Source organism: Oryza sativa, chromosome 2, assembly GCF_034140825.1.
Source record: "Oryza sativa Japonica Group chromosome 2, ASM3414082v1".
NCBI lineage: Eukaryota > Viridiplantae > Streptophyta > Magnoliopsida > Poales > Poaceae > Oryza > Oryza sativa.
Window position 1 is genome coordinate 3,098,791 of NC_089036.1, and position 15,618 is coordinate 3,114,408.

The window sequence follows — 15,618 nt, forward strand, 5'->3', positions numbered from 1 at the left end:
TTAAAAAATTATGATTAAATCCATACATTAGTTTCACCAGAAAATTAAGAGCAAAAACTAAATGTTATTTAGGTTTAAATTTTTGGGAAGATATACAAAATTCATGAAATTTGATCTTAAATTTATTTAAAAATTTTAAATTTGTTTTCTAATTTGTGATAAACTAATTACATCCCCTTTGTTTTTTCACAATGAATCTTTTTTCACTAAATATTTGTTGAAAAGTAATTTTCAAATTTTATGCAGAACTTTTTTTACAATAAATCTTTTTTATTTTAATGAAATAATGTTTTATTTTTAAAAATTCATAAAAAATATTTAGTAATTTATTCCTTATTGGTTTTCACAATTCAAATAATTTACACATAAAACATTTCTAGCTTTTAACAATATACCAAGGACAATAAAGTAATTTCCACAATAACTAACGGTCAAACTAATGGTCAATTAACGGAATGGGTATGTAAGGGATCCAAATAAAAACTTAGGGGTATATAAGAGATTAAACAAATTACAGGGGCGTAGAAGGGATTGGGTGAAATTACATGGGCATGTAGGGAATTGGCCCTATTGTATATGGAGTATATAGTAAATCAAGGATAAAGATGTAATTTTCCGTTGCATATGAATAAAAGGAACCCTCCAAGGACAAGAGAGGGGGATCTCTCCCCCATTCCACTCATTCTCATCCTTACTCATTCACTCTCATGGTCCCCACGAGGCCAAGCTTAAGGTTTCCTCCCATTGGAGGGATGACTCAGCCATGTATGTTGGATTTTGCAACAACAACAAGGGTTGAAGTTGTGCTGCATCGATTTCCTATGTTTGAGAAAGAAAAACAATTGCTGGATTTTGCAGGATTCACTTGGAGAGATAGTTCATAGTACTACATGGAATCAAAGCATCATTCGAAGAAAGTGGATATGATTTACATCAATCATCATGCATTGGTGTTGTGGTCAAGGTGAGTGGAGGGACCAAAACTGGTGGAGTGGTGCTCTCTTCTTCTGGTTGAAAGGACTGGTTAAAAGGAGGGATTGTGTGCAGCAGCTGCTTGACTGATTCATTCACGCCCCATTTTTTGAGATTTGGGATGTGATTACATGAGCTTTGCTAGTGTCTAACATTGTTGTTTTGAACATTGTACTCCTGCGTTTCATAACATAAGTCGTTTGATTTTTTTTTTAAGTCAAACTTCTTTAAATTTAACTAAATTTAGAAAAATATACTAATATTTTTAATATAAAACAAACATATTATAAAAATATATTTGATATTAAATTTAATAAAATTAATTTGGTATTGCAGATATTGCTAGTTTTTTTTAGAAAATTTGGTCAAATCTACTCCAGCGGGAGACGGCCTGCTAAACTTTGACCAAAATAAGGCCGGGCCCAGTTAAGGTCCAATCTGCCAGGCACCCTCCCTCCCCGCGGCCGGCGCCGCCGCCGCCGCCGCCGCGCCATGCCCGCCGGTGCTCCCCGACTCCGGTCGCCGAATCGAGCCCGCTCTCCCGCCCGGCCTGATCCCTCGCGCTCACCGTAGAATCATTTCCGCGCCAATGCGCGATCTTCTGTTCCTGCCTGCCGCTCTAGGATAACCGTCTCCACTTCCATTTGGGAAACCCTAGAAGTTTATGCGGATACGGCCGACGGCCTCGGATGATCCAGTGATCTGCTGTCCAGAGGTAAATCGAGCAAATCCATAGCCAAGCTCCTATTTCTCCACCAAAGTTTCAGGGAAAATCTTGCAATTTTTCGCGACAAATTTATTGTTAGGTTAGCTTTAGTTTGCTCCACATTTTGCCCTTGGATTTCAAAGCTTAAACACAGTTGAACCGAACTGACCAAGATATAGATCATCTCGGCTTTATTAACTGCTGCTGCAGTAGTTATGTGCTCACTTTGTAATCCAACCATCCAATTGTTCAATTGCTGCTAATTAAAGTGCCAATTTTTGCAGAAATAAAAGACTGAAGGATTTCGGCCTAGCTGTTCTGCATGCAGAAAACCATATCTGTAGTTTTTTCATGAGAGATCCCCAGTTATTGCTAGTGTAGTAGTGTTGATTATATTCCATCTGTAATATAATTTACCAGACCAAAAAACATTAACTACCGAAGTACTAGCATTATTTCTGAGGGAGCAAATAACAAGCCTCCTTCAGGAGGCTTTTGGAAGAAATTGATAAAAAAAAACAAACCAAGGTAAATACTGAAAATAAAATTACAATGTGTTCCGACAAGATTGATTTATTGACACAACTTTGGCGCTTCCGTTCAAAAGTCTTACATAAGTGCATTATGTAAATTTTATATCTGCAAAAAGGTGGCTTCTCTTAACACACAAACACCTTCCAATTTAATCTCTCTGCTTATGTACTTGAATGACAGGTATGCTGCATTCAGTTATTGCTGTTGATTGATCTGGCTTAAGCTTGGGCTATAAGAAATCATCAGACCATGGCCGGAGATAGTGACAGCTATCATTGTGTCACAGGTCTTGGTTGGTTTGCGACCTAACTGAAGTAGAGCTAGAAAAACCTTGATAGGACAATCTGATCATATAACACCCCTACAGCAAAGAATGCACCAAAGGAAATCATAAAGACAAATGATGATACAACCTTGTCAGCATTTTGTTTTGTGGAGACAAATGGTGTTTGTGCTAAACCACAATGGCGTGCAAGCATAGGACCACACAACTTTGGGTTCCCATCAAAGCTAGTACTTGGGAATGTGCTAAGCTGTCCTGCATTTGGAACTGGCCCTTCAAGGTCATTGTTAGAAATGTTGAATGCTGAAAGGAAGTGAAGTTTGTTCAGCCCATCAGGAATTGTACCAGTGAGATTATTGCTGGACAAATCAAGCACCTGTAGGTTTGTGAGCTTGTAGATTGATTCTGGTATCTCTCCAGACAATCTGTTGGAACTCAAATTGAGTAACTGGAGTGCCTTCAACTGACCAATCTCATTCGGGATGATGCCAGTGAAATTATTGATGCCTAGATTCAGCACTTTAGGGAATGCACTGTTTATTCGGTATTGAAGTGCATAACCTGTACAGATAGGCAGCTCAAAGACCTTTGGTGGAACATTATCTGATTTTAGCATTGGCATCTCAACTAAGGCTGATGGAATTTCCCCTGAAAGGCTGTTGTTTGAAATGTCTATATGGAACAAGAAGTTTAGGCTGCTGATCCAGTCAGGTATTGCTCCGTTTAGTTGATTGTTATATAAAGATAGCATCTCCAGATTTGTGAGCTTTGATAACCATTTAGGTATTTTTCCAGACAATGAACAATCGTTCAGGGAAAAAATCCGAAGATTCTCAAAACCATAAATCTCGTCATCCTCTGGCATGGTCTCTTGCATGAAGTTGTACCCAATAAGCAAGGTGGTCAGGTTCCTGCAGCTCTGAAGTATCTGAAGTGAACCTGTGATATTTGTAAGAGAGATGTCAACAAGTGATACAAATGAGAGGCACTTCAGATTGCGGATTTTCTCCGAGAGCTGGCCATGGAAGCTATTGTTAGACAGCTGCAATGCACTTAGATTTCTGCATGAGTAGATGCTTTCTGGCACTGTTCCGGTGAAATTGTTCGACATAAGATCTAAGGACTGTAAATTGCGTAATGTGGAGAAGTTGACATTGCCAAGATCTCCTGAAAAGTTGTTGCCCCCGAGGTTCATGTTCTTAAGATTTCTGCAATTTCCTACAGTTGATGGCAACTCCCCGGACATGCTGTTGTATGCCAAATGGAGCTTCTCCAGTCTCTTAAGCTGACCTATCGAATTTGGGATACTTCCACTAAGCCTGTTTTGTCCAAGATCAATGGTCACTAGATTTTTAAGCTTGGTGATGCCTTTGATTGATCCTTCTAACTGGTTTCTAAGAAAACAGAGGTGCTTCAAAGAGGTCAGATCAAATAGCTCGTCTGGAAGAGTCCCGGTGAGGTTGTTGTAGCTAGCGCTCAGAAGTGTCAGCTTGGAGCAATTGCTGAGCCCCGCAGGGATTCTTCCACTGAATTGGTTATAGCTGAGTTCAAGCACAGCAAAAGATGGCGCGCTGGCACAGAACGAGGTTGGCATCTGCCCAGTAAATCTGTTGTTGCTGGCATTAAGCACAACCAGATTGTTCATCCTCTCCCATGTGGTTGATGGAAAATTCCCTGTAAACAAGTTGCTCGAGATGTTCAATACCTGCAGCGGCCGGTCAGGGGTTGAAGATGGCAGCTCACTCAGTCCTCCTGTTAAGTAGTTAAAACTGACATCAAGGACCACAATGCTGCTGGATGACACCAGTTCCAGCGGTAAGCCACCGGACAACGAGTTGCGGGACAAGTTCAGCCTCAGTAAACCGGTGAGGTCGCCGAGGGATGGTGAGATGCTCCCTTCAAGGCCTCTTGATGCCAGAGAGATCACCTCGACCACCGCTCCGTTTCCGCTGCAGGTGATGCCTTCCCAGGTGCAGCAGTCTGTGCCGTTTTGCCATGACACACCAAGGCCGCCATCGTTCGATAGCCCGGAGAGGAACTGGAGGAGAGATTCCCTCTCCTGCTCGGTGCATGAACCGGCATGACAGACGAAGCAAAGCAGGAGTAGCAGCAGAGCTTGGCCGAAGGGAGGCATGCAGAATCTGCTATTATCTCGGTTGCTGCTTGAAGAGAGCTGTCTTGGCATTGGCTTCATTATTGCTATTTTTCTTGAAAACTATCACTGGTTTGTGGGTTTGATTTTGCAGGATAGGCAGGTTAGTGTGCAAGTGCAAAACAGCAAAAGAATAAAGTTCTTGAGCAAATATATTGCCGAATCTTTCAGTCAAAAAAATATATATTGCCGAATCTTTCCGTCAAAAAATATATGTTGCCGAATCAGACACGAAGGACAGTAACTCAAGTAGATGAGGATAAAGATGAAGATTAAGTGATTTACGTAAAACAAGGTGGTATTAATGTATAATTAATTGAGTTTGAAAAATTTATCTGATATTTTAGAGTAACTTACATATAGAAAGTTTTTGTACGAAATGTACCGTTTAGCAGTTTGAAAAGCGTACCACGGATATCCAAATTTTCATTCAACTTTTGTTGGAGAAAAGAACGGGGCTTCTTGGAACAGGATAGATGAGCTATTGTTGACCCAAGACCCATGCGTTTACTTGTTGCTGCTACGGTAGTTCGGAGAAATTCTTATAACAAGGAATCGTATTCAAATACATGTAACTAAGGAGTAGTTATCAGTACTAACTTTTCAAATACTTCAGTGGAAGCGTGTTTGAGGGATGTCCCGGAAGGATTTGAACCCGTTTTTGTCTGGCTTTGGTCTTATGCTTAGGTTTATATTACTAGTACTAAGTCGCACTGTTTGACAGGAATGGTTGCACTTGAAATGGCTTGAGTAGTTGTTGACTTGTTGTTCATACACTTGGCTTTGGCTGCTTGAGTAGTTGTTGTTCATACACTTGGCTTTGACTGCTTGATGAGAGACAAATAGGAGTGATTCCTTGTTCCTTTGAGTACAATAGATCATCAAAAGTCTGCTATTTTTCTTTTAGTGAGTCCTTGTTCCTTTGAGTACAACAGTACACCAAGTCTGCTATTTTTCTTTTGATGATCTATTCTACTCGCCTACTCGGATGTACTATCAGTGGTCCCGTTCTTTTCTTCAACAAGAGTTGGATGAAGATTAAGATTTTCGTGGCACGTTTTTCAAACTGCTAAACGGTGTGTTTCGTGCAAAAATTTTCTATATGAAAGTTGCTTTAAAATATCATATCAATCTATTTTTCACGTTTGTAATAATTAAAACTCAATCAATCATACGTTAATATTACCTCGTTTTGCGTAAAAAACTTAATCTTCATCTCCATCTTCATTTTCAGAAGAAAAGAGCACCAAAGCAGTTGTGTTTGACTATCATACCGCTAGTTTGGTGCGAAATGTTGTGCTTGCATTGCATCAGCTTATCAGTCCGGAACCAAAATTTAAATTTTCTCTACTATCATAAAATGTAGAGTCGTCCTCCATCCGTCCTCTTCCACAGCGTGCAGCGAATCCGCACGCGTAGTGTATGTAATCGCCGTATCCAATATTTTATCATCCAATTATACTTATAGTCTTTCTATTTATATGGGTCTGGCTCGTTATAATATAGGAGTATGTTACTAGTAAAACTTAATTTTAGAGTTGATTTTATGTTTTTTATCATAGTTTATTTTTTAGCATCAACTTTTAAGTCGCTAAGAACATATGTATAAAAGTTTTGACCTCAAATTTTTTAGGTCCAATAAGCGTTACACTGAAACGATGTGTATGGGAATGTGCATGGGATTCGATGATCTTCCCTTGCACAATTGCTCCTCATTCAGACTTTCGGAGTGGGCACACCGATGAAAGCATGACTGGCTGCCTTTCAGTGACAAATCACTGAATGTTTGAAGATTTTCAGCATTTCTCCCTTTCACCCGCAATCAGCCTTTCCTCCAACAATTGAACTGAAATGCGTCTACTAGGTGACAAGCCTCGACAAGCACAAAAACTGATCTAACACCACCCCTACTCCAAACAAGAGGCCCATCTGTCTTTTGAACTTGGACAAGTTTCGATTTTTCAAGAACATGAATCTTTTAAAAAAAAGGTGAATATTAGGGAATGGCCTAATATCAAATAAATAGAAGCGTTGAGGCTTTGAACCCATACCAGCTAGCCCACCAACTTGTGCAGCTAGCTGGAAAACCCCTAGGCATTTCTCACATGGATCTTTTGATATGGTGGAAATCTCTTATGATGATCAATCATCCACGCCTTAAACGTATCCTAATGCCTGAAAGTTGGATAGACCGGAGTGCCACGACAGTATGGCGGCCCAGTGAAGTTGTCATCAGAGATGAAGCTGACGAATGAACTGAGGTGCATCTAGCCGAGAAACCTCGACAAGCACAACTGATCTAACAACACCCCTACTCCAAAGAAGGCACCAAATGCAATCACAAAGATGACCTTGTAACCTCCTTGTCTGCTGGAACCTTGAGGTGAATCTACCATTACTGGATCATCACAATCTTGATCTAGTATATGGCCGCATAGCCTCGGATTTCCATCGAAGCTGGATCTTGGGAATGTATCCAGGTGTCCTCCAGTTGGAACAGGCCCTTGCAAGTCATTGTTGGAGACGTTGAGTGCAGAGAGGAAGTTCAGGTTGTTCAGGTCAGCTGGAATTGTACCAGTGAGATGGTTGTTGGACAGGTCTAGTATTTCCAGGTTTGTAAGATCAAGGATTGTTTCTGGAATCTCTCCATGTAGGTTGTTGTAGCCCAGAATGAGTGAGAGTAGTGCCTTCAACTGACCAATCTCTGTTGGGATCACACCTGTTAATTTGTTGTTTTCCAGAATCATCACTGCAGGGAAATCACTGACAGTGAAGTACTTAGGTGATGGACCAGTGTAAACAGGCAGCTCAAAGATCTTTATGTCCAAATGAGATGTAACCATTTCTGATCTTAGCATTGGCATCTCTGTTAACTCTGCTGGGATTTCCCCTGAAAGGCTGTTGTTTGATAAATCTAGATAGAATAGGGAGTTTAAGGTGCTGATCCAAACCGGTATTGATCCACTTAAATGATTGTTAAACAAGAATAGCATCTCCAGATTCTTGAGTTTTGATATCCAAATAGGTATATTTCCAAACAGTGGACAGTTTTCCATAGCAAGAACCTTAAGATTCTCAAAACCATCAACTGTTTTGTCGTCTGAAATTTCCTCATCCCTAAAGTTGCCTCCAATAAGCAAGGTGGTGAGATCTCTAGAGCTCTTGAGGATTTGAAGTGTATTTGAAATATTTGTAAAAGAGTTTTCAGCAAGTGATAGGTAGGTTAGTGACTTGAGGTTGGTTATTCTGAATGAGAGCTGACCATGGAACTTGTTAAACGATAGTTGCAATGCATTCAGGTTGCTACATGTGTAGACACTCTCAGGAATTGTGCCAGCGAAGCTGTTATATGAGACATGCAAAGATTTTAGACTAGACAGTTTGGAGAAGTTGACCTTGCCAAGCTCTCCACTGAAGTTGTTGCTCCCAAGATTTAATGCTTTGAGATTCGTGCAGCTGCCTATAGCTGGTGTCAGCTCCCCTGCCATGCTGTTGTGGTGCAAGTGAATCTCCTCCAGCCTCTTGAGCTTCCCAATGGAATCAGGGATGTTGCCACTGAACATATTGAATCCAAGATCAAGGACAACCAAATTCCTGAGCTTGATCATGCCTGCACCATCAAGAACTCCCTGTAAACCATTGTTAGGAAAAGAGAGGTGCTCCAGCGAGGTCACATTGAAGAGTTCATCAGGGAGAGTCCCTCTGAGGCTGTTGTGGCCAGCCTTTAGCAATCTTAACGAAGAACAGTTACCGATCTCCGGCGGCAAATTGCCACTGAAATGGTTGTAAGAGAGATCGAGCATGGCAAAGGAGGACGATCTGATGCAGAAGAAGGTTGGCATCGGCCCAGTGAAACTGTTGTTGCTGGCGTTGAGCACAACCAGATTCTCCATCTCCTCCCATGAGCTGAACGGAAACCGTCCTGAAAACGAGTTGCTGGAGACGTTGATCACCTGAATGCGGCGACCGGAAGCCGAAGACGACGGCGAATCTTGCAGGTCTCCATTGAGGAGGTTGAAGCTGATGTCAAGGATGACGATGCTGTCTGACGACATTATTTCTGCAGGTAATCCACCGGACAGTGAGTTGTGCGACAGGTTCAGACGCTGCAAACCTGGTAGCCTGCCAAGAGCAGGTGATATGCTGCCTTCGAGTTTCTTGGAGGCCAGCAAGATGTCTGTGATTGTGACGGCCTTGCTGGCCGTGCTGCTGCTGCAGGTGATGCCTTCCCATGAGCAGCAGTCTGTGCCTTGCGGCCACGATGCGGCAAGGCCACCATGGCCGTCTTGCGAGAGCCCAGCCAAGAACTGGAGGAGACAGTTTCTCTCATGGTCTGTGCAGCAGCTGATGGAAGATGCAGAGAAAAGGATCAGCGCAAGAACGAGGCAGAGAGTAGGCATGGTCAATTTGTTGTAGTTGCTGCTGCTGCTGGATATGAAGAAACTTTTGGAATTGATGGAATGAAATGCATATGGTTGTCTACTGCAATCATCAAGAAGAACATGTGTTCAAGCTTAAATGCTTAGGAAAAATATCAATCGAGAGAAACGAGTACCAGTCAAGACTCAAGAGTCCTCACAGACAAGGTAGCAGTCAAGAGTCAAGACTTGGATGCTCCTCTGGTCACATCCATATGTGGATCTTTCGCTTAATTCATCGTTTCTTTTGTCTTTTCCATCATTTCTCTGCTACTGCAAGAAGACCAGTTTTAGTTGCAGTGAAATCAAAGTGTGAATCAGTGGGGAGAAAACGATTTCAGTCGTCTGATTCTGAAAATCATAATGGTTCAGTTCAGTACACCCGTAGCTTGCAGAGATTGGATTTTAAACTCTCGGATGTCCCCTCATAATTTGCATGTCACTTAAATAATTGTGAAAAGAATTTAAAAGTATTGAAAATATGTATTAACATGCGATATATCACTTCACAAACATACAACTTAAAATTCAACTTCTACATGTTGCAATGAAAAAAAAACAAATTTTACCACAGGCATCAAATGCCGGTGCCGACACAATCCCGAAGAGAACAGAAGAGAAGAGGGTCCCACTCATCACAACATTCAAAACTGGTCATTATACTGAGAAGGATTATAGTTGGCACGGTATTATGGCCGTGTTTAATTACAAAATTTTTCTTCAAACTTCTAATTTTTCCATCACATCAAAACTTTTCTACACACACAAACTTCCAACTTTTCCGTCACATCGTTCCAATTTCAACCAAAATTTCGATTTTGGTGTAAACTAAACACAACCTATGAGTTGGGAGATGGGCTATAACTTGTATTTAAGTTCATGGATGAATTTCAGACTTGGCAATAAATGGAGGGAGCTAAAGTGAACTTATTTCCTGGGCATTTCGATTCATATGCAGCCCATTTCGATTTCCTGGGGCAATCTATTATCTATTGTATTATCAAAGGAATAGAAAAAGGAGCCTCCACGTTCGCTCTCATGGTTTAGAAATTCTCACATTAATCAGAGAAAAAGAAAAAACAGAGTCCATATAGAAATACAATTTAGAAATAGATGAAATTCGGAATTAAAAATAAGGAATATTAGAAGTAGCGTATAGAGTCCATATAGAAATACAATTAGGAAATAACTGAAATTCGGAATTAAAAATAAGAAATATTAGAAGTAGAATATAGAGTCCATATAGAAATACAATTAGGAAATAATAGAAATTTGGAATTAAAAATAAGGAATATTAGAAGTAGAGTATAGAGTCCATATAGAAATACAATTAAGAAATAATAGAAATTTGAAATTAAAAATAAGGAATATTAGAAGTAGAGTATAGAGTCCATATAGAAATACAATTAAGAAGATAAATAGAAATTCGAAATTAAAAAATAAGGAATATTAGAAGTAGAGTACAAAATCCATATAGGAATTTAAAACTAACTAAAATTTAGAATAAACATAATAAAATTAAAAGTAGAGTTTAGAGTCCGTATAAAAATACAATTTACAAATAACTAAAATTCGAAATTAAGAAAAACATGATAAGAAGAGTTTAAAGTCAATATAGGAATACAATTTAGAAGTAACTGAAATTCGAAATTAAAAATTAAAGAATATTAGAAGATGAGTTTAGAGTCCACGTAGAAATACAATTAGAAATAATAAAAATTCAGAAATAAAAATAAATAATATTTGTCGACGTTTAATGTCGCGATTCCGGTATTTGCATAGTATGGGGATCGTTGGTATTAGGATATATGCGAGACTGAGGTAAAAGAGATGGAGACAGGGATTTTTATACAGGTTCGGGCCCCTGAATTGTCAGGTAATAACCCTACTCCTGTTGGCCAAAGTCGTTCGTTGCTTATTCACCATAATCACACCAGTACAATATTTGGGGTAGCCTATCTAACTGTTGTCGACATGGCGGTCTGAAGTATTATCACGTAGTCGACAACAGTGTAGTCTTCCTCCTCGAGTTCATGCCCAGCGAGATCAGAGACAGCGTTAGATCCCTACAGCCGGCCTCCGTAGGTACCGGATAGGGTCGGTCCAGGCATATCTCTGATGTTGATATCCGGCGTCTTGTCTTGGCGTATGTTGGCTTGTGTCTTGATCTATTGTTCCGTGTCCCCTCTTCTCCTAGGGGGCCTTGTATTTATACACATAGGTGTTCCCTTGTCCAAGTAGAACTAGGGAGACCAATATGGATATAATCCGAGTAGTCCTTGTCATTTTCATGTAAAACTCTGGTTGTCTTTTCTTATCCGGAACTTCATCCATATCCGAGGTCAGTGTCCGTATAATACATGGTATGTGGTGGGTCTTGTCGAGATTTAGTCAACTACTATTAGGTATGTGGTATCCATAACCCTGACAATATTGGAAGAAGAGCATAGAGTCTATATAGAAATACAATTTACAAAAAATTCAAAATTAAAAAAAAAGAAATATTAAAAGACGAATCTATAGCCCATATAGGAATATATATAATTTACAAATAACTAAAATTTTATATTGAAAATAATTAATAACTAACACGTATATAAAATATAATAAAATATAATATTAATATTACGCATCATTAGTTTTGTAAAGTTATTGTAAAATTTAAAATTATGATGTCATTTCAATGCTAACCGCGCAATTTGATTGCGCGAAACATCATGCTAGTTGAGTATTGAAAGCCGAAAGGCCCAACCAGAAAACATTTCCCACAGGCGTCTGTCTCCTCCTCCTCCTCGTCGTCTCCACGGCGACAGCGCCGCCGCTTCTCGGTCGCCGGCGCACCCGCCGTCTCTTCGGCCGGCGGGGGCTCTCGAGGAAGGCTTCCGCGCCGCCATCAGTACCCCGAATCGGGTACGCACTTCGCAACGCGCGGCCATCTCTTCTCTATTACTACTCTTCCCTGCGTGTGAATCTGAACAGGACGAGTTACTCTTATTATTATTATTATTTCTTATCGGTTTACCTCAATCTTTTGTACAATGCTGATGATAATAAAACTAGTAGCACATGATTCTCAAATTGTACATCCTTTCTCAAAGTACAAATGATTTTGACGAATTCAAGTACTGACCATCTTTCAGAATGCTCATTCTGCACACCTGAGTTGTGTCAACTGAATGATGGTCTTTAACTAAGTAGGTAAATTTATTGACCCAAATCATCTTATGCTCATATCATAATTGAAGAAACCCTAGCCTGGATAGTAACATCTGATCTAACAGCACACCAAGTGCAAAGAACAAGCCCACTGTGATGCCAAAGATGTTGACACTGAAGTTATCTGTGTAAAATGCAGGCGTGGGAATAGCTTTTGCTGAATTACACTGGCGACTGATCATAGGACCACATAGCTTTGGATTACCATCAAAGCTTGAATTATCAAATGTATCGAACTGGCCTCCAGTTGGAATAGGTCCTTCCAGGTCATTGTTGGAAACATTGAATGCAGAAAGGAAGTGTAGCTTGCTCAGTTGTAAAGGGATTGTACCTGTTAGATTGTTGTTAGACAAGTCTAGCATCTCCAGGTCGGTGAGCTTGCAAATTGCTTGTGGGATTTCCCCAGAGAAACTATTGTAGCTCAAATCAAGCATATCGAGTGCCTTCAGCTGACCAATCTCTGGAGGGATCACACCTGTAAAGCCATTTCTGCCTATATTTAGCGTTGCTGGTCCCATCAGTAATTGATGCCTTGAACCGCTGCAAACAATTATTTTAGAGACCCTTTCATTTAGAATGGATACCATCTTCTTTGATTTAAGCACTGGCAACTGTATTAATGTTGTTAGAATTTCCCCTGTAAAATTATTATTTGTTATGTCTAGATGGAAGAGGAAGTTGAGGTTTTTGATCCATACAGGTACTGATCCAGTTAATTGGTTGTCGTATAAATGCAACTTCTCCAAATTTGTGAGCTTCGATAGCCAGACAGGCATTTTTCCATACAACGAGGACCCACTTATTGAGAAATGCTGTAGATTTTCAAAACCATCAATTGTTTCATCCTCTGGCAATACCTCATTCTTGAAGTTCCCTCCAATAAGTAGCATTTTTAAGTTCCTGAAGGTCTTGAAGATGTGAAGTGCAGTTCTGATATTAGTAAAAGCATTATCAGCAACTGATAAGAAGACGAGAGACCTCAGTCTGTTCATTGTCTGTGAGAACTCCCCATGAAAATTGTTCCTTGCAATTCTCAGGACAATCAAATTGGTGCATGCATAAATGCTTTCTGGAACTGTACCACTGAAGTTGTTCACAAGAAGATCAATTGTCGTTAGATTAGATAGGCTGGAAAAGTCGATTTTGCCAAGGTCTCCACTGAGGTTATTGAACTTGAGGTCAAGGATTTTGAGATTTGTGCAGTTGCCTAGAGTTGATGGCAGCTCCCCATACAACTTGTTCTCACCCAAACGGAGTTCCTTCAATCTCTTGAGCTGACCTATGGATTTGGGTATTTTACCACTAAACATATTCTGTTCGAGATCAAGGATTGACAGTTTGCTGAGTTTTATAATATTGGCATCATCAAGTACTCCATTAAGAAAATTGTCTGGGAAAGAAAGGTACTCCAACGATGAAGCGTTGAATAGTTCATCTGGGAGAGCACCATGGAAGTTGTTGTGACCACCCTTGAGCACTCTAAGCGTGGAGCAATTGCTTATGTCTAGGGGTATGCTGCCACCAAATTGATTGAAAGAGAGGTCGAGCACAGCAAAGGATGGTGCATTGATGCACAAAGAACTCAGTATCTGTCCTACAAAGCTGTTGTTGCTGGCATTAAGAGCCACCAGATTGTTCATCACCTTCCATGTGGTGGATGGAAATTGCCCTGCAAACAAGTTGCTTGAAATGTTCAGTACCTGCAGAGGCCGGATAGTTGTATGAGCTGAGAGCTCTTTCAAAGCTCCACTCAAGTGATTGAAGCTGACATCAAGGATGACGATGCTGCTCGACGACACCAACTCCTCCAATGGAAGTTCACCGGACAGCGAATTGTGTGACAGGTTCAGGTGGAGAAGGCCAGTGAGGTTGGCAAGGTATGGGGAGATTTGCCCTTCAAGGCCCTTAGAAGCCAGCGAAATTTCGGTGATCGTTGCATCTGTGCCGCAGGTGATCCCTTCCCATGTGCAGCAATCCGTGTCATTCTGCCATGACGGCGAGGCCACCGTCCTCCGAGAGGCCAGCGAGGAACTGGAGGAGGAAGCTCTTCTCCTGATCTGTGCAGGAGCCGGTGGAAGAGGCTAAACACAGTAGTAGCACAACAACAAACCCAAGTAAATCGGTGGGTAATTTGCTGCTGCTTCTGCTGCATGGAAACTGGGAAGGTCTCATGATGGATCTTTTTTTTATCAGATTGAGTATAGTCTGGAACTCTGGATAAATCAATATGCAGTAGTGGGCATTATAAGGCCAGAAACTTTTTTGGGTTGGGAGGGAAGTACTCGTACCAGAGAGGGAGGCAGAACCGCCGTCGAGGGAGCCCTCGCCGGAGCCCCGAGACGGGGACTGCCGATCGCTGGTAAACGCACCTATTTGCGTGGGCCGAAGCCCAGCCTAGTGGGCCAATCAGTAAACCTGGTTCAACTTGCAAAGGATGGTAAAAATAGGTGGTGTAAAGTGAAAAAAGTGACCCACCCCTAGCCCAATGTGCAACTTAGATCAATATAAGTGGTCTAAAGTGAAATTTACTCTTTATATTATATAAGACACTTTGACTTTTTTTTCTTAAACTATTTAAAATTTGACTAAATTTATAGAAACACAACAACATTTTTAACACCAAACAAATATGGTATAAAAATATACCAAAAACTAATTGGTGTTATAAGAGTAGTTATATTTATATACCTCTATAATTTTGATTTAGAAAAAAAATAAAATGCTTATAATATGAAGAGGGTGTAGTGCTTAGGTTCCAGAATCCAGCTAGGAACTGGAGCAGGTACCGAGGCATCAGCACAAGAAATATGGATAGTTTGTGGCTGCTGGACTGCTGGTGCTGGATGAATAATTATTTTTCCCCTGGAAAAGGACATTGGTTTGGTCACATCCATGTGATTTTTTTTTTCAAAATTGTACTTTACTGCGTTTAATTTTTTTTGGGCGAAAACTAACACGGTTGATATGGATTGTTTTTTTTTCTCTCTTCAAAACAGTACTTTATTGCGCTTGATTTTTTTTTGGCAAAAACTAACACGGTTAATATGATATGGAGTGCTTGCGGTGGAATGGAATGACCATGGCGCCACGCTGGGTGCAGTTGCCATATTTGTTCGTAGCGGCTTAAAAGTTAACGCTAAAAAAACTACATTAAAAATATATTAAAATGCTTTGCAAAAAAAGATTAAAATTAAGTTTAAAATTCAAATTTAAGATTTTGCTTTAACTTATTAGGCCAATGAGGTGCGGGCTCACCGGCCGCCGGCGAAGACAAGAGAGTGCTCCACGAGTTCACGGTAGGACGATTTACGTGCGGCCCATTTTTGTTGGGCCGTAA

The 15,618-nt window shown here is 40.5% G+C and overlaps 1 protein-coding gene, 1 long non-coding RNA gene and 1 pseudogene across 2 annotated transcripts; 1 reads left to right on the top strand and 2 right to left on the bottom strand.

Annotated features, from left to right (window-relative positions):
- The first annotated feature begins 1,368 nt into the window (after positions 1-1,368).
- Positions 1,369-2,133, top strand: LOC4328352 (uncharacterized). Its single transcript, XR_010739039.1, has 2 exons — positions 1,369-1,687; positions 1,963-2,133. It is a non-coding gene; the product is annotated as an uncharacterized lncRNA (long non-coding RNA).
- A 324-nt stretch (positions 2,134-2,457) lies between these two features.
- Positions 2,458-9,149, bottom strand: LOC4328351 (LRR receptor-like serine/threonine-protein kinase GSO1). Its single transcript, XM_066307190.1, has 2 exons — positions 6,918-9,149; positions 2,458-4,710 (listed from the first exon to the last, which is right to left on the bottom strand). The coding sequence occupies exons 1-2, from the start codon at positions 9,045-9,047 to the stop codon at positions 2,533-2,535; spliced, it is 4,308 nt and encodes a 1,435-aa protein (XP_066163287.1). The 5' UTR covers positions 9,048-9,149; the 3' UTR covers positions 2,458-2,532.
- A 3,051-nt stretch (positions 9,150-12,200) lies between these two features.
- LOC107277094 (receptor-like protein 3) lies at positions 12,201-14,453 on the bottom strand (annotated as a pseudogene).
- Between the last annotated feature and the right edge of the window lie 1,165 nt (positions 14,454-15,618).

Excerpts from the sequence above, each read along its gene's own strand:
- LOC4328351 (XM_066307190.1), bottom strand. The coding sequence starts at position 9,047 with ATGCCTACTCTCTGCCTCGTTCTTGCGCTGATCCTTTTCTCTGCATCT. Across the intron at positions 4,711-6,917 it reads GCTTGTCGAGGTTTCTCGGC|TTTTCAAGAAAAATAGCAAT; the intron begins TAGATGCACCTC and ends AACCAGTGATAG.